This window comes from Charadrius vociferus, unplaced genomic scaffold (genome assembly GCF_000708025.1).
Source record: "Charadrius vociferus isolate BGI_N301 unplaced genomic scaffold, ASM70802v2 scaffold779, whole genome shotgun sequence".
NCBI lineage: Eukaryota > Metazoa > Chordata > Aves > Charadriiformes > Charadriidae > Charadrius > Charadrius vociferus.
In genome coordinates this window covers 164,481-182,757 of record NW_009650166.1, presented here as the reverse complement: position 1 = coordinate 182,757, position 18,277 = coordinate 164,481, and the positions used below count along the sequence as shown (strand labels likewise).

Below are 18,277 nucleotides of genomic sequence, written 5' to 3'. Positions count from 1 at the left end.
CCATGACAAAAAAGGCAAGGGTAAAGGATAGCTTTGCCCAGTATAGTCAGGTTCCAGCAGTGATGGGATGTGGGATTTCGTGAGTTGAAGCTGAGCTCTGGACTACCATGCTTAAGGACTACCCGTGGAGTGATTCTCAGCAATTTTCTCCAATCTATCTGCTTCTCACCCCATGGTATGTGTAGCCTCCACAGTGCTTTCCTGGGAACAAATTCCACAATCTAATTACACTCTTGTCTCAGTTTAAACCCAAGGGCCAATAATTTCACTGGGGAGCAGCAATAGGCCTTTGAACAAATTAAACAGGAGATAGTTCTTGTAGTAGCCCTTGGGCCAGTCCAGACAGGACAAGATGTGAGAAATGTGCTTTACACCCTCCAAAGGAAAAAGAGATATTAGCGGCATATGAAGGGGTTTGAACCACTTCCGGAGTAGTTGGTACTGAAGCACAGCTCCTCTTGGCACCTTGATTGCTGGTGCTGGGCTGGATGTTCAAAGGGAGGGTCCCCTCTATGCATCATGGGTAAGTGGATCATAAAGATCCCGGGCTTGAATGGGAAACCCGGATGACCCAGGAATCATGGAAGTGATCATGGGCTGGCCAGAAGGCAGAAATTTTGGAGCATCACCAGGGGAGGTGAGTCATGCTGAAGACGCCCCACTGTATGATGAATCACCAACCAACCAAAAAGCTGGGGGAGGGAGGAGGAAGCGGCGGATGTTTGGAGTTGCGGAGTTTGTCTTCCCCAGTAACCATGATGTGTGATGAAGCTCTGCTTTCCTGGAAATGGCTAAAAATCTGCCTGCCATTGGGAAGTATTAAATGAATTCCTTATTTTGCGTTGCCTGTGCATGCAGCTTTTGCTTTATCTATTAAACTGTCTTTATCTCAACCCATGAGTTTTTGTACTTTTACCCTTCCGATTCCCTCCCCATCCCACTGGCAGGCAGTGAGCGGCTGGGTGGTGCTTAGCTGCCTGCCAGGGTTAACCCACAACAGGTTCTTATATGCTGAGAAATAAACATCTTTTCCCAGGCACATTCTTGTCATCATTCAAGATCTGCAAGATCTGTATTGTATTGACTCGTAGTTGTCTTTCTCCAAGCCGCAAATCTAAACACTGTCTCCTCATCCGAAGACATTCAGCCCTTCTGGTTCCTTGCTGCTGTTGTCTTGTTTGTGTACTTTTCTCATTTGATATATCAGTTTTGGGAAATGCAATGATCAGATTGCAAACAGACCTCAGGATGCAATAATAAAATAAATAATGACTGAAAGAATGACATGCAGATATTTTCTGCTTTGAGAACAAATCCAGCAACACCTCCTAACAGGCCTTTTCTGTCTCCTATTAACCAACGTGGTCCCAAAAATCTGGGTAAGGGAGAGAGCAGCAAGGTGCAAAGCTTGTAGATGTACAGTTCTACATGTTGATTACTGAACACTGAACTACCAACTGCAAAGAACTGTTCATAGTAAAGTCCATTTCCAAGGTGGTTGTAATAGAAAGTCTAACCTATATCAATGCTGTGCAGATTTGGGATCCTTTTTCCAATTTGCATTACTTCACAATCATTTGCAATTAATCTGCCTTTTTATTGTCCGTTGAGCATCATCCATTCCTGTCTTCTGTGGTCACCTTTATGTCGGGCCACCCTGAGCAATGTGTTACATTTGCAAACTTCTTCCTTTTCAATATGCTGGGCAGTGTGTGTCCTTGCAAAACTCTACTGCCAACTCCTTACCAATGTAAAAAAATTACCTTTTCCATATTTTTTAACAAACAATCTGATTTGGAGTAATGGGAAATATTCTTTCCTCCTAGAGTTTTTGGTCAGGAGTAGAGAAGAATCAATCTGAAAAGTTATACCTTTTCTTACAGGTTTGATTATTGCCAAGAAATTTCTTCTTTTTAGTCATTAGGGATCTGGCTTTTTTTTTTTTTTCCCTGGCAAATACCACCTATATTGAGCTTAACAGAGTTCAAAGTGTCCTGGGGAACTGGGTGGGGGGATGGGGACCCTCTATTAGGTGATATAATGTGTAAGGCTGGGCAGAACTGGGCTGTTGACTTATTACTGAAAATTCATTAATGATACCCTGGAGCCTGATATGACTCAAGAAACAAAGGCCAAAACCACAACCCCGAAGCAAATGTTATTTGAACATCTACACCCTTTCCTACAGAAAAGTTTTCTAACATAAGCCATTCCAGTACTCAGTGGAGATTTTTTACACCCAGTTGTTCATTTCTCATGGGTTACCAGCAAGCCTTGAACTCCCAATATTCAAAACCACATCAGAAAGCTGTTTTTCCAGTTTGTGTATGCTTTCCACCCATGCAGCAAAACCGACGCGCACCTAATAGCCAAGGTCTCAAGGCTCAAAGCAGAACTCAGGTGTTTTCTCCACCAAAACCTAATCCATGGACAAGCCTCACCAGCTGCCACCAAGCCATATTTCACAGTCCAGCTTTCTGGATGCTGGATTACAGGGCTGCTGGGCTGAACAGAGTAACAGGGAAACACAACTAAAACCTAGGCAGGGTTGGACACCAAAGACTCAAGAATTGTAGACCATTAAGACCACAGATACTGTATTGATCATTTTGTTATATCTGTAACTACAATCCTTTGAGCCAGGTCTCCTGGACTGGACTAAACCAAAGTCGTTACTGCAGCGCAGGTGGAGAATAGCATCAATTAGTACTGTTGGTATGGTGGGACACACCACCATGGCAATGTATGTCTGCCTCAGCTCTGGGAACAGCTATGCTAAATGGAGTAACATAATTTCTGAACATCTGGGAAGACTCATGCATGTCCTCTGGGTATAAAAGGCTGATTTTCAAGAACTTAAAGAACTAGACCATTTAGAGTGTAGATGACTGCACTATCACCAGCCTGTCTCCCTATTGTCTGGCTGTTTCTAATTCTCCTTGTAGTGCCTTTGTGCAAGCTCTCATTTATCTGATCAAAGGTTGAATAAGGGTTGCCCCCAAGGTATGAGACCACTGTTGATGATAAGACTGTGAAGACTGGCCCCAGCAGACATGTGGTGAAACTGCTTCAGGGCTTCTGGTAGAACTTAAGTCCCCAGAACTATGATCCTGAACATTGCACCTCTGTTGCCTTAGTTTGAGGTGAAGACTCCCTTTTTGTAAGGGTTTGTATCAGCTCCCAGGCTCTTTCAACTTTCTCACTTAACCAAACAGAACCAACCCCACAAAAGCCGCAAAGGAGATCTTTGTTTCTGGAGACCTCAATTTTAGGAGATTTACAGGGAAAAAAAAAAAAGCAAACTGAAATGAAAAGTGAAAATACACAGATAACCATGAATCATGACTCATAAAGTACTTGTCAAACAGAAATCAGATGGATTTCATAAAAAAACTTATTAAAGGTGATTTGGCTGTTAGCAATGATAGTAAGGCCAGAGCACACACAATGTGATAATCAGTTCGAATTTAAAAAGACAATTGAAAATCTTTTGCAACAACAAAAACAAAAGGAAGAAACCTAACTATTGAAAGCATCAGCAATCATGGGAAGCCCATAGAATCACAGAATCATAGAATCACCTATGTTAGAAGGGACCTTGAAGATCAAGTCCAACCATCAACCCAATACTGCCCAAACCACCACTGTCCCTCAGGACCACCTCTGCCCCTCTGTTAAATCCCTCCAGGGATGGCGACTCCACCACTGCCCTGGTCAGCCTTTGCCAACGCTTGACAATCCTTTCCGTGAAGACATTTTTCCTAAATCTCCATCCTAAACCTCCCCTGGCATAAATTGAAGCCATAGATCAGTGATGAGGGAATTGCACAGCTGAGGCATGGGTTATCTGCACTCTTGGCTGGAATCTGGGCTGGAGGCTGAAACAGTGACAAGAAAATAAATAATTTTGTGGGTTTGCAGGTAAGTCTGGATCCAGTTATATTGTACATGCAGATGATGGGAGTCAGACATTTCAGCTGAGACCACTGTCCTGATTGGCCACCATAATCCAAGGGCCAAAATAGGCACTCATGTCATTTTATACCCCTGCAAGTAAAACCCATGCTGCAAAGGTGCCATTGGCAGCAAGGCAACTAGCTGAGATAAAGCAACCTGTGCTGCAGATATCTCCAGTGGGAGAAGAGGAATAGGGAGTACGGAGTTGAGTGGCACTTGTTGGGACTTCACTGGAGCTGTGAAAAGCCCCTGTGACAGTTTTCAAGGATCACTGCACATTTCTTAATTGTAATTCTTCACAATGGCTAGAAAGTAACTGTGGGAAAACTGGATGACTATCAGACATAGAAATGGGATCAGAATAAAAAAACAAGAGTTTATCAGCTCACACTAACCCCTTCTTGTTTAAGCTTGGAGGGTCTATTTGCTGAAAAGGTGGAGGAAGATCTCCAGTGTCTGAGCCAATGCAATGTTAGAGTGGCTCAGGGAAATGCTTCTCATTCAAATATGAAAGGTGCAAGTGCTGGGAAAGGTGCCAGTTAGACTTGATTAGATTTGTAAGATTAATTAAAACCAGACAGGTTCAGAGAATTGTGAAAAGGACAAATTAGCAAATTAGCAAATCAGGAAACCTATCTTTAGAAAAGGAAATAGAAAGAGTTTGTCTCCTTTATCGTAGCAAATTTGCTTATCAAAGCGTAGTTCTTTCATGTTTGCAAAGATGGCAAAGAAACTACGCTAACAGTTCTGGTGATCAACATTTTTGTTGTTACAGGGGAAATATTCCATTTTTCAAGCCTGTGCAGTAGAAGCCCTTTCAGCCAAGGATGGCTCACTGTTTCTTTCTTAGGTGTCGGTGGATGTTTTTTTGACTAATCTGCATCAGCACTAGACTATCTGTCTACCAAATACGCTGGATGGATGTATGGTCTGGAAACAGGCATCCTTTAGCTAGGGTAATGTGTTAGGCAAGGGAGATGAGATATATTTCTGAAGGACCACTATCTTACCCCGTGGTTTGCAAATACCTTCTGTTTTGGGGTTAGTTCGGAATTTTTAAGTCCTGGCTACATTCCTAGTCCAAGTAAATAGTAAGGAACACAGTGGTCCTGGACTGGAAGAGGTGGGGACTCTCAAGATATGCCTTGTCCTGAGCTTTCTTTCCAGGTATTATCATAGGAAAAGCTGTAAATTCACATATGGTCAATGCACAGATAGTGTTAAAAAGCACTAAGTGTCCATCATAACACAATGTTTCTCAGCCTTTGCCCCATTGTTGGTCCTGAGATGTGGCTTTTACCGTGTCACACTCCTGATATAGTCTTTATCCTGAAACTTCCACTAAACAACCTTAAATAATACCGCAGGATACCCCCCCATATCAGCAGCTTTTCATTACATTCAGTATCTCCACAATATTACCTCCAAACTTGAGTAATATTAAAATACTTCCACTTGTAGATACAAAACGAACCTCATATTTAATTTAAGGAACACGAGCTATAGCTGTCTATATATGGGATATGTAAATTATACACCCAAGTTCCTGACAAATCCTTCCCATTTCAGACCCTTTAGGAAAATCACCAACTGATCCACTGAGGAGTACTGGGAACTGAAGAAGAGTGAGACTATGGTCATATGCAGGACCTGGTGAACATTGGATTTGTCTCATTCCAACAACAGCCAGTGGGAAAAAGGTGCCTAGTCTGCAGTTATTGGGTGGCTTTCTCTACCAACAGAGGACAAAGACCAGGTGATTTCATCCTCTCCAGGATCAGATCTAAGACAGACTTTCTGGAGGTCTACCTTATAGAGAGGCAGCATCTTTCCCACAGCAGCAGACTGTGCCTCAAAGATTTGCGTACAGTAGGATCCTACCTTTCTGGGAGAGAAATCCCATCGCAATTCTCTTGCCATAGATTGTTATTTTGAGAAGTGCCCTATAACCTTTTAGAGCTATGCCAGGTTGGGCATGATTTCCACTACAAGCTCCATTTAGAGCTTTTAGGAAACTGAGAGTAAGAGTGTGCTTAAATAAAGAAGGAATGCCAGCCTACTGGATTTTTATTTCCAGGTTTGACCGTATCTCCTGAGACATGATCCTATCCATATGGACACAAATAGAGTCTATGAATCCACCTTCAAAAAGCCTTTGGTATGAGCTTTATAATGCTGTAAAAATGCTAATATCTACTCAGAAGTATTTCTTGGATGCACAAAGGCCTTGACTCTCATCAAGGACATTGGGTGTGTCCTCACTGCTGAATGGCTGGACTCTGAATCTGGAAATCTTTCTATTTTAATGCTCAAAAATGTTCCATATTTGATATGCTGTCCCATCTTAAAACCAGACAAACAGTGGTCAGTGGGAAGATGGTAACTAGCAGCTGCTACGACTCCTACTCGACGTGCCTAGGATGTTGCGCTCAGGCCTGGCAAAAATTTCAAAACACGCTCAAGTTGAGCCAAATTGCCATAGATACTACTTTGGCTCAACACAAGTCATGCAAATCAGATCTACAAGGCTAAGAGAGCATTAGCAGTGAGGCATATCTAAACAAATACCATTGCTAACCCAACTGGCTACGATTTTTGTATGTTAAGCATACGTTGATGAAGGTAGCTTGGTTCTTGTGATGCGAGAGGGGTACTGCACTCTTATTTACATTGAGATTTCTGTTGGCAGATGGACCAACAGCTTGTGTCCGAACAGTAGATGGGGTGTATTTCTAGATGGCTGGCCTATCCGCTGGTGAGCCTTAGAAATTGAGATTTGTAGCACACATCAGATGAAGACATTTCTCAGTTGAATACATGAGATAATTGGAAGTGCTGTATAAGGCTGAGAGAGTTGGGGGTGTTCAGCCTGGAGAAGAGCAGGCTCCGGGGAGACCTTAGAGCCCCTTCCAGTACATAAAGGGGGCCTACAGGAGAGATTGGGAAGGACTTTTTACAAGGGCATGTAGTGATAAGAGGAGGGGGAATGGCTTCAAACTGGAAGAGGGGTGATTTAGATTAGATATTAGGAAGAAATTTTTCACTCTGAGGGTGGTGAGCCCCTGGCGCAGGTTGCCCAGAGAAGTTGTTGAGACCCCGTCCCTGGAGGTGTTCAAGGCCAGGTTGGACGGGGCTTGGAGCAACCTGGGCTGGTGGAAGGTGTCCCTGCCCATGGCAGGGGGGTTGGAACTAGATGATCTTCAAGGTCCCTTCCAACCCAAACCATTCTATGATTCTATGATTTTCAATACACAGCACAATTCTTTAATCTTTATAATTTCCTATTTAAGGTTAATTTTGTAGTTCTTTGAAACTAGATACTTGGATATTTTTCTGCCTTTCCATACAAAATCTAGCCACTCGTTTAGGTTGAATTGTTTGACTTGGCAGTGGAAAGGCCTGATGAGCATCATTGAGACCCTAATCAGGTGGAAGATAACCTTCTACCTCCTGTTTACCAGCCCCGGTGATTATGTGGGCAGTGTTCACTGGGCCTCCAGGACGGCAGTGGCAATCAAGTACCCTCAGAGTACCAGCTAAATTACGAAAGTCTAAGTCAAAAGTGATTTAGTGACCTTAGAGGCATGTCCTCTGCGGTTTCAAACTGCCCAGGTCTTTACTGTGCCTACAGGGAGGGAGGAAGGGCTGAAGGCATTCTTGCATCTCTCCTTGGCTCACACTCCCAGTAGAGCAGTGACTGCAGTGCAGGACAGCGACAGAGCCAAGACAGATGCAGTGAGAAAGCGTTAGCTAAAGACCTGTCATGACCTAGCTGGAGTGGCAATGTCTCATATCCGGGCACAGATGTGTAACATGTCAGGGGTGACACGAGTGACCATCAGGTTTCTCCTTGGCACGTTAGTCAGGCCATATGTTGCCATTGCAAGCCTTGGGCTGTCACGTGGACGAGAGCTGCTTTGTTGTGTTCAGGGTCCTAATGAAGGTCCCACTGCTCGTTAGACATAATGAAAGTGCCAGTGGTGACTGAGTAATCTAGAACCTGTCTAACACTTTGCATGTTTTGTAGGAATGCTGTTGGCCTCAGCAAAGGATGTATCACAGTTGCAGAAATGATGGCTGAGAGATCCCTGGAGGTCTCTAGTCCAAGCACCTGCTCAGCATAGCACCTCCCCAGCACCAGCCCAGGGTAGCCAGGGCTTCATGCAGCTGAGTCCTGCAAATGTCCAAGGAGGGACCCTCCTCTCCCCCACAGGCGCCTGGCTCAGGGCCACACCACCCTCAAGGGTGGTGGAGCAAGGAGGGTTTCCTCATGCAAGCATAAACCTCTCAAGTCCCAGCTTGTGGCAATTGCCCTTTGCTATATTGTCTGGCACTACAGATGAAAGATTGGCTTCATCATATTTGTAAGAGCCTTTCAAGAAGCAATAGGCTGCTGTTGAAGAGCCCTCAGTTTCCTCTTGGCCAGACTAAATGAGCACCACCTTTCATGGTAAGCCATGTGTCCCAGATCCTTACCATGTTGGAAACATCTACTGGCCACTCTCCAGTTTCTCTACATCCCTCTTGAGCTGAGGGGAGGAAGGGGACACTTCTCAACACAGTATTACAGGTGCCCCAAATGACATGCAGAGGACCATGGAATGGTTTGGGTTGGAAGGGACCTTAAAGATCATCTAGTTCCAACCCACCTGCCCTGGGCAGGGACACCTTCCACTAGACTAGGTGAGGATGACAACTCCCCTCAATCTGCTGCCCACACTCCTCCTCCCAGTGTAGCCCGCAGTTCATTATGTTTGAGATTGAGCACAACTGTGGACTTATAGTCCCACTGGTAACCACGGTCACCATTTCCCCACCTGCATACACACAACTATGTCAGTGGGATGTCAAGTGTCTACCTGTCAAGGTGTGTGCTGGCATATAGCTGGGGAAGCAAGTGAGCACGTAGAACAGCTGGCATGTGAATTCACTGGTTGGTGGCCTCCAGCATCCTCAATGCCCTGCAGCCAGACCTGAGCCAAGAGTAATGGATGGCCAGAAGTCCCCCCTGAATTTCCAGTGCTCTTGCATGGGGTCCCTTAGGCCGGTGCTTCGCTTTGTCAAATGCTACTTTTAAGGAAGGCTTCAACTTGGTTTGCAATTGAACTGCCTCTTAAAAGCTCTTTGTGACCACTGAAATTTACTTCTGAATTTAGTTACAAGAATGGTAACAGAGATTCCTGGCTTAAGGGCAGAAACACTTCTAAGGCTTTATCTGTGAGTCCTTCTCCCTGTGTTCATCTGGCTCCAGGCTTGTGTTGGCCCAGCAGGACAGAGTGGATCCCTGGGGCTGGGACACTCCAGGAGGCATGAGTGGTTAGTCTTCCAGGGAGTGAGACCTCCCGATATTTAGGGAAATACCTACATTTCTTATTGCTCTTTGCTTTTGTGTTCTCGTAGCATTTTGAAGCTGTTTCTGAACTCAGGACTCCACTGCACTGCACTCTGCCACGTAGAGGAGGGAGAAAACAGACAAGAGATGCTGACTGGCTGTAGTAACACTCTGCCAAGACCTGGGGTATGTTGAGGTTCACAAGGCCGTACATCCTCAGAAGCTCTCCTCTGGCAATGTTTAGGCCTGCCCACGTGTGTTTGCTGTACAGGACAGATGATGAATCTAAATTCCAGCTTGAGAAGGTCTTGCTTTCATGGCATGGACTAACCATTCCATTTGGCAGGGTGATGATACGGATTCCTGCAGGTGGGAAACACTGAAGAAACCATTTAAACCCACAAGATCCTAAATGCTTGTGGTCATTTAGTTATTGACAGCTGTTTTCGTGAGCAGCCACGTGTCACCCAAGCATCTCTCCTCATTACCTCTGACCTCACTGCAATCCCCAGGTAGCTTCACCTACGGCTCTGGCAGACAAGCTTTGACACATCTAGGGGCAGCAGTCTGCGGCATCACCCACCACCCGCCGGCGGGTGTTAACGCCCCTCCAGCAGTGTCAGCAGAAGGCGACGTGTGGTTTATGCCTCAGCTCTTCCAGTTCAGAGCTTCACGTGCCGGTGCAGGCTGCTGATGGAGGTGCTTCAGCTTCGTGTGCCAGACAAGGCGCCAGAGCAGCACCTCTGGGCTTGCACGGTGAGTGCCGTCAGCTCTGTCACCGACAAACTCCGTCATTACCTTAGTCATTTTTCCCCAGAACTGGCTACGTTTTAGTCTGTAGGAAAATTATACATGGAGTCTGTTTCTTCCTTTGTAGTGCTACAGCAGCTGGATTTGCATCAGGAAACCCACTCTCGTAGTCTAGTGCTGCACTGCATTTGTGTTCTTTTTGAATAAAGCTGTAAAAGCCACATGCCTGTAACAAAACACAGGCTACAGGATATAAATGTTTTGAACCTTCAGAGAATGAACAGAACAAGACTGCCAAGAGAATGAAGTCTCCCGTTCATTCCAGTAAGGTGGGACACTGAAAGCTAAAGATGAGTTACATGTCACCTCAAGCTGCATCTACATGCAAATGGTTTTCATATACAGGTTTTTCCTAATGAGGAAACTACTGTGAGACCAGTGAGAACAGTTTTTAAGTTTCTATCTGCCTCTTCCTAGGGGCCCAATGCCACTGGGATGCTCAGCCATCTGCCAAACCCTCCAGCCTCCCCTGAAAACATTTCTGAGGGATAGAAATAAAGATGGTCAAAGCCATTTTTCCAGTTGCCAAGTCACCTGCTTAGAGGCCAACAAATGCTGGATGTGAAGATGCACTTTGTGAGACTCACATGGATGGGCAGTGACCTATGTCCTGAGGAACAATGAGATAAGTGGGGCTGAATTTTTTACTTCCTGTTTACATCAATGACTCCAAATCTGGCTCTTTTCTCCAGGCTAGTGACACACCAGAGGTTTTCAAGACACCTTGGTGAATGATGCTCATGGAAGAGGAGAGTATTTGGTGTTTCTTCACAGTTCATGGGTCAAGATGTCTCCCTGGTTGTCTTCTTCAGCCCCTCCACATGTATTAGCATCCTGGGAGACGTTTCTAGTTGTTTCCTGGATCACAATATCTCTGTTGGCCTGCACTGACACAGCCCTGGTCATGGGATAGATTTTAATTTAAATTTTCTCAGGACATTACTAGAAAGCTCTGGGCCCATCCATCAGTCTGTCTACATGCTGCATTGACCAGTCTTTCATACTTTCACCCCCCTAACCCCAATGACTGAGACGTGTTCTGTTATCTGTGCTGTCATCAGGGCATTTGAGATTAAAAAAATGACTGCAGGTGTGATTGATGTCACCACCATCCTTCTGCTGGCACCTAAAAAGGCTGTTGGCATGACCCATGACTGCTGCCTGCAGGGCTGGGGTGCCAGCCACGGACCCATTGCATACTTTGGTTCTATCCATGCCACCCCTGAAGGGTCAGGAGTCCTGAGTCTCCATGGCCTCACCACATCTCTCCGTCTCTTCCTTCTCTGCCTCTCTTTTAGCAGCAGCAACCCAGCCAGCATAAGTGTTGGACACATATCTGAGGAAGCTTTTGTTGGCTCCTCTTGTCAGCACTCTTGCAGGCAGCATTTAGATGACTTTTTCCCATCTGTGCTTTTCCATTTGTTCCTTTTCACTGCTGTAAGAGGATGGAAGCTCGTGAAGGAGGGTTGGAGCTATAGCAAAATACCAGCCCTGCTTGCTGAAGGCTACATCTACAGCCTGCACTACCCCCGGACCTCGCTCAGGCATTGCCTCGTTGGTCGAGGACAGGATGACACCAGGGAGTTGCTAGCAATCAAACAGGCTAGACTGCAAACTCCCTCTTGGCTTTGCAGCCCGGTGGCCGCCACCAGTGAGCCTGGACACTGCAGATCTGCATTTGCACCGCAAAGCCTTTCCCTTTGCACGCCGTCCATCCAGACTGCTCCCCGCACCAAGGGCTGATGGCTTGAGCCTCGCTGCCTCGCATAGAGCGTTTCACCACTGAGGCCAAGGGCAGGATCCACCCTCCAACAGGACGGTGTGCAAGCTGGAGGGTTGCTGTTGAGTTATGCTCTCTCTAGATGACATAACCAGATGGCCAGCATCCTTCCCTGGGCTCTCAACAAAAATACAACTCAGTGCAAACCCTCAGCATCTTCATCTTGTTGCTTTTATCCCTTCCACCGCACTGCCATCGATGTTGTGCTTGCTGGCATTGTCTGACTGCACTGTGGAGCAGACGGATTATTCCAGCCACCCCTAAACCCATTTACAGGGTGCTGAGACCCCGTTCCCATTGCACTTCTTTTCCTTGTGCACATTCAGACACTTCTTCCTCACTACAGGAATAAATGTTTTTTCCCATTTATGCCCCAAAGCAGCAATGATCTGCTGCCAAAATATACAGTAGAAAAACACCTAGAAAGGTTGCACCAGCAGGACCAGGCACTATCTGTCAGCTGCCTTGGGGTCCTGCAAGGCGGACAGTCTTCCTGAAGGTCTCATATTTAGCAGAGATGGGTTTAGCTGAGGATGAGGAAGCACTGATGATTTCCAGTCCAGCCTGGCCTGGAGGGGAGCAGGAGCCCAGCGCAGGTGACCGGGCTGATGCTCTGCCCCATCTTTGCTTCCCTCCCCCTGTTTTGGGGCGTGTCGAACCCTGCAAGTGGGACTCATCCCCCAAAGCCTGCTGTACGGCTGCCTAAAGATCAGAGGATCAGAAAGACAACTGGAAAAGGATGGGGTTTTTTTAAAGATTATATGTACCACATCACGCTAGAGCACACCGTACATGAGGTCTCAGCTCCACAGAGCAGATATTCAAAGCCTTAGGTAGGACTGAAGGAGATATTTAATTTTGTGTGCCGTAGGAAGCATTGTCTCTACCTGAGCAGTTGGGGAGCCCTGGCCCAGATATTTCTCCCCTTCTGGTCCTTCAGCCTTCAAAGAAACCTCTAAAACCCTATGCTGTTTTTGACAGCCCCTTACTCCGACATGGGGCATCTCATCACACCCCTTCAGTGCAGCGGAGGCTCTGTGGCACCTTGGTATTGCCAGAATCTCAAAAAAAATATGCAAGGTGAGGATTTATTGAATGAAATTCTATGGATAGCTTGTTCGACTCCCTCCTTTCCCACGGGTGCTGCTTGCCATGCCCCTGGTGTTTCTGTCTTACTCTGTATTGTTCATTTTAGGTGAACTTGTAGGGATTTTGGGGAAGGCAAGGACATGGGGCAGACACCTGTCTGCAGCGTCTTCTCCTGAAAACAGGGAGAGACATTTTGCTCACAGGGACAGTTTCACTTCACGGGGAAAAAAAACAGAGCTTTTCTTCAAGAAGATTTCAATTCCTCACTCTGTGAGTCGAAACCCTCCTTGATTCTGGCGCTAAATCCCGATTTATATCAAAGCCTGAGGCAGGTCAGGAGCTGGTGAGACCCTGGGAGAGCTGGTGTCATGGCAAGGTACCGTTGCCCCATGCGGATTCTTGCCTTTAGATCCAGCCATGAAATTTTGACCTGTTCTCCAACCCACCGCGCACCCCCGTTCAGACTCGCAGGTCCCCAAATGAGGGAGAAAAAGGATGTAAGGAATCAAAGCGACGCTGTCTCTGTTTCAGTAGGCTCCCCTGCCCCAGGCTTCGATCCCGAAGTTAGGCAGCCACGCTCAGGGCGAGGAAATAATTTAATTCTTCAGGAAAACATGCTGTGATTTAGCCATTTCATGAACCTGCGTAGCTTTTAAATGCTTCCTGAGCGTGGACTTCTCATTGTATTCTCGGTCTTTCTCTACTGGAACTGCACATTTTCGTTCTCAAAGTCCACGGTAATAAGTGGATTATTAAAAAAAAAATCGGCTTTTCCCTTCTAATTTCTAAATATTCCCAGATATGGCAGTCCATTTCCAAGTTCACTCCCACCTACTTCTTGCCATCTCCATGTTGGTACCGAAAGGATCTAATTCAGTAATAAAAAAAAAGACTTATCTGGAAAGGCGAAAATAACCCAAGAATCTCACTCAGTAGCACCAAATTCCAACATCTCCCTCTTTGCCTTACAGATCATTAGGCTTACAGACCCTACCTGGCACATACAGAAACTTAACAAGATATATTCCAATGAGAAATCCTACACGATAAAGAGAGAAATTAACTGAAATATTCTGTTATGCAACTCACTGTCTGCTGTGATTAAATGACCTGAAATGTTTTATTCTGTATTTTTTGTTCTAAAGTGCTTCCAATTGCATTTTGTTAATATAGTTATTTATATACTGTTATGTTTATTTTTAAAATAAGTAACTCAGGTTTCTGAACAGCCACATTATAAGATATAACCAAATCTTTTTAAAATTATTTTTATTGTTGGTGCAAGGAAATAAGTGACATTTCCATAATTAAAAAGAACAAAATCCATCTTTAGGAATTTTACTAAGGAATATTTTCTCAGGTGCCATTTGCGTTCTCAGCTTATTTGCCGGACTAAATTCACATGACAGAATACAACAAAAGAAGAGAAAGAAGTCCAAAAACTGCAGCAGCCAAAAAGAAAATAAAATTAATTTTTTTTTAAAGGATCGATTACAGTGTAATGGAAAGGAAGAAAATACCTGCTACACAGTCATGCAACAGACAAAATTCCTATTGCTCAAGAAAATAAAAACGCATCCTTTTACATCTAAAACAAATGCCTATTGCTACAGTGACGAAAATGGAGAAATTAAGAGTGGTGGGGAAGACTCCATTTGTGCAAAGGAAAACATACACATTGCCCTTTAAAAATAACCCCCAAACTTTTCATTAATTACCAGTCAAATCTGAAGAAATTATGCTTAGAATCAAACATGCAGTCGTGGCCAGCTCAGCAGGGCGAAGGGTGAAAGGGAAGGAACACGCATACACACAAATCCCATAGCTAATAATTAATTAATTCATTAATCAATCATCGAAAGAGGGAAGGGGAGGGAAAAAAAAATCTTACCACCAAATTGGGTAACCGGCTAAGACCTTTGTGCCATGGAAGAGAAAAGATAAAATTAGTCCAAGCAGGTGGTAATCCATTAGTCCAGCCTGGTGCAAGGGGAAAATCTCAGCGAAGTTTTCAGAAAAACATTTAAGTGTGAAAAATGAAGAATCCCCTAACTTCCAGAAAAAAAAAAAAAAAAAAAAAAGAGTTCAACAAAGTCCCTTGTAGTGTGGATGACTTTCTGGCTTGTCAGAAACACACCTCTCCAAGCCTTTTCCCTGTAGATCATCCAAAAGCGTCTATTAAAAAGTGCAGGGCTTGGGGATGTCAGCAGGCAGCCAATCAGACCGCATGGCCCAAGGTAAGGGATGAGTCTCAGCTCAGGGCTGTCAATCATGCTCTCCTCCCCCTCCACCCCACAACTTTGTTCCTAGCCCTCGCTTCCTCAGACAAACCCTCTTTGCAAGAGACTTTACTGGAGCGCTGAGATTTTTAGTGTTTGGCTTCCCCCCCTCCCCCCAATTTTTTTAAATTTTTTAAAAATTTTTTTTTGAATTTCACTTAGAAACCCAGGATGCACAGACCCTGCTTCTGGCTGGGCAAGCCAAGGCTTTGCAAGGTAAGGATGAAGGGCGACTGTGATTGCGCTTAATCTCACGGTGGGGGTGAGATAGACAACTTATTCTTTAGATGGAGAGGGAGGTGAACATTAACCCTTGCAGGAGACAGAACAAATGGGAGCACCAAAGAGGCAGAATAACCCTCTGAAAGTGTTGTTGTGAGCCACGTGGGCAAAACCGGTTATAAGCTTTAAATGAAATCTGCACTGCCCAGGTTTTTCAAAGCATGTGGGTGGGATGGATGGAGGGGGGGAGGCAGTGGCAGCCTGGTTTTCTCTCGAGAAAAGAAAGCCACGTCATGGCGAGGCTGGAGCAGGCAGATGGGAAGATGTCCCATTAATTAATTTCTTGTGAAGTGCACCTCTGGATGCCAAAAGATGGAAATATGATCAGGAACCCACACACGTAATAATAATAATAAAAAAGAATCATAAGCATTATAACTTCTCTATAGAGGTTGCATGTTGCAAAGAGACCCAACAAAGATTTTCCTTGAAAATCCTTGTTATTGCATAGAGATGCTGTTTTTACAGGAGCTGTTGTGTCAGAGTAGGAGATCGAGGGGATGACTCAACAGAATGGGACAAAGAAATGGGAGAAGCCAAAAAAAGTGGTTTTGCTCATAAAATGTACTCAACAATCCCAGCTCTATTGCCTGCAGTGGAGCTGCCCAGTTCATACCCACCTGGAGATTAGGTGCTTCAGGAGTAGCCAGCAAATTGATTTATTGCAGAGTCACAGCTATAACAGAGGTCCAAGGCCCTATCTTGGGCATCACATTGTTTTGAAAGTTACAGACCTTCTCCTGATGCTCAGGCTCTGGATACAAATGCATTCCTTGTTGCTATCTAATTACTGGGATGGACCTGCCTCATGCCTCTGTCCTTCTTGATTCCCAGTTCTTATAGACTGTAGTGTATTTGGACACTGAGTTAGTGTAGAGCTCTTCTTATCGGTGGTAATTGGTTTCCTCCCTGTCATGCCTCCAAGAAAGGACATCCACCAGCTGTTCACTCTGCACCTTACCTCTTCATCAGTCTCTGCACCTGCTGCAAGGACTATGAGGTGAAGCTTCTCCAGGCTTAGTCCAATGGGTTTTTCAGCTGTCTTATCACCCATCATAGATGTTAAACACGGTTTGTTCCTCTTGTGGGATTTCAAATCCCGAAGGGTGTATTTGGTGTAGTGTCTCACCTGGCACCCAGCTATGTTTTATTGAACGCAACGGGTTTAAGAAAGTGAGGGTTTTCAAAGGAGCATTTGGCACAAAATTAAACACTACCTGGGAATCTTCCCCAGATCTTGAACTCTATTGTCCATGTTCTTAGCTATGAAGCGTGGACCCTGGCATGGGCCTGACCTGGCCAACTTGCACAGTCAAATTTTAGTCACAATTTGGCTTTAGTGTGGGACAGGAACTATTCCAAATAGATCCTTAAGGTGTGACCCACCTCTTCTGGAGGCTAAGTGAGTTTAGCAGGATGGATGAAGGTGGTCCTGTGTCCCTGTCTTTCTGGTTCCAGTGCCAGGGAATCGTCACAGGCACTTTTAATCTGGTTAAAGTAAGCCATGGAGTATGTGAATTGCCCCTAAAGAGCCTCTAAGTCTGTCTAGCAAAAGCAGACCTTAAAATGCTGCACAGTGTTGTACCTCTATTGGTGGATGTCTTGGAGCTGCATAAACAGAATGAGAATTAAAAGTACTGAGCGAAAGCATTTCCATCATTAAAATATCAAACTGTTAAAGAGGCAACAAAAGGGAGACTGAAGTGAAATATCTGAGGTGATACTACAGGTGACTGAAGTCCATGGAAAACAACAAAAATATGTGCAACACTGCAGAAATCCAACTGGGGAAAGCTTTTGAAATCTGAACTGAGTGGTTGGTTGGACCACATGTGGACACTTAGCCAGACAACAGTGAAAAAGGATTTCCCTATCATCAAGGTCTTGGTAGCTGGGATGTTCCTGTCCATCAGACAGTGTGGAGCATACAAAGTGCTCTTCATCCATCGCTTGATGCTAGGATTTATAAATCAAGCCAATAATAAGCTACAAAGTGCTACTTCTGCAGACAAGTGGGGGAAAGTGACCCAAGACTCAAAGCCCAGAGACTTCACTTGCTGTTGTGCATTGGGCAGAGACCACAGTGTTGCCTCAGGAAGTGCTGCATTACAAAACCAGCCGAGATGCTAAAGCACCCACCCCAGTAACTGCCCAACATCCTGTTGATGTGGCCACAGACAGGTTTTGAAAGATGAACAGTGTGTTGGTAAAGATTTGATCCTAAGCAGACTGAAGTCAAGAGAAAGCTCTCTGTAGACTTGGACTTCAACTTGTGATGAAGTTTCATTAATTGCCTGCCCTCCCATACCTTTTAACTACTCCCATCCATTGCTCTCTTTGTCTGCTCTGAACATCATGGACTGTTTGTCCCAGCTTCACGAGGAATTCATGTTGTCCTACCTTTTGGGAAGAGACTGTGATGAGAGTGTGCCAGCGGTTGCTTTGGCTTGGAGATCCTGTGAGATCCAATGAGTAGAAGGTACCTGTTGTCTCTAACCGTGTCATTCATAGTGACTCTTGGGTCTAAGATTCTCCCACTGAAATGAGTAGAAAAATGAGTAGAAAAACAATGGCAGGTTTCAGTTGTGTCTTTGGTTGTATAAGCCTACGTCCCCAAAGCCTCAAAATGGCAGGCGTGTCTCACCAAGGAGCGTGACCTGTCTCACAGGGATGAAGACTATGTTGTCTGTGAAATGAACAGACGTACTTTCAGTCTTCTCTGCTGTGAAATGAAAATCTGATGCGTAC

At 45.0% G+C, this 18,277-nt stretch overlaps 1 protein-coding gene across 1 annotated transcript in view; it reads right to left on the bottom strand.

Annotated features, from left to right (window-relative positions):
• The window catches only part of WNT3 (wingless-type MMTV integration site family, member 3), a 51,758-nt gene extending 36,818 nt beyond the window's left edge, over positions 1–14,940 (bottom strand). The window contains exon 1 of the mRNA XM_009892409.1: positions 14,860–14,940. Within this exon, the coding sequence (XP_009890711.1) occupies positions 14,860–14,939 (80 nt within the window). The 5' untranslated portion in view covers position 14,940. The remainder of the gene's footprint in view (positions 1–14,859) is intronic.
• Positions 14,941–18,277: the final 3,337 nt, after the last annotated feature.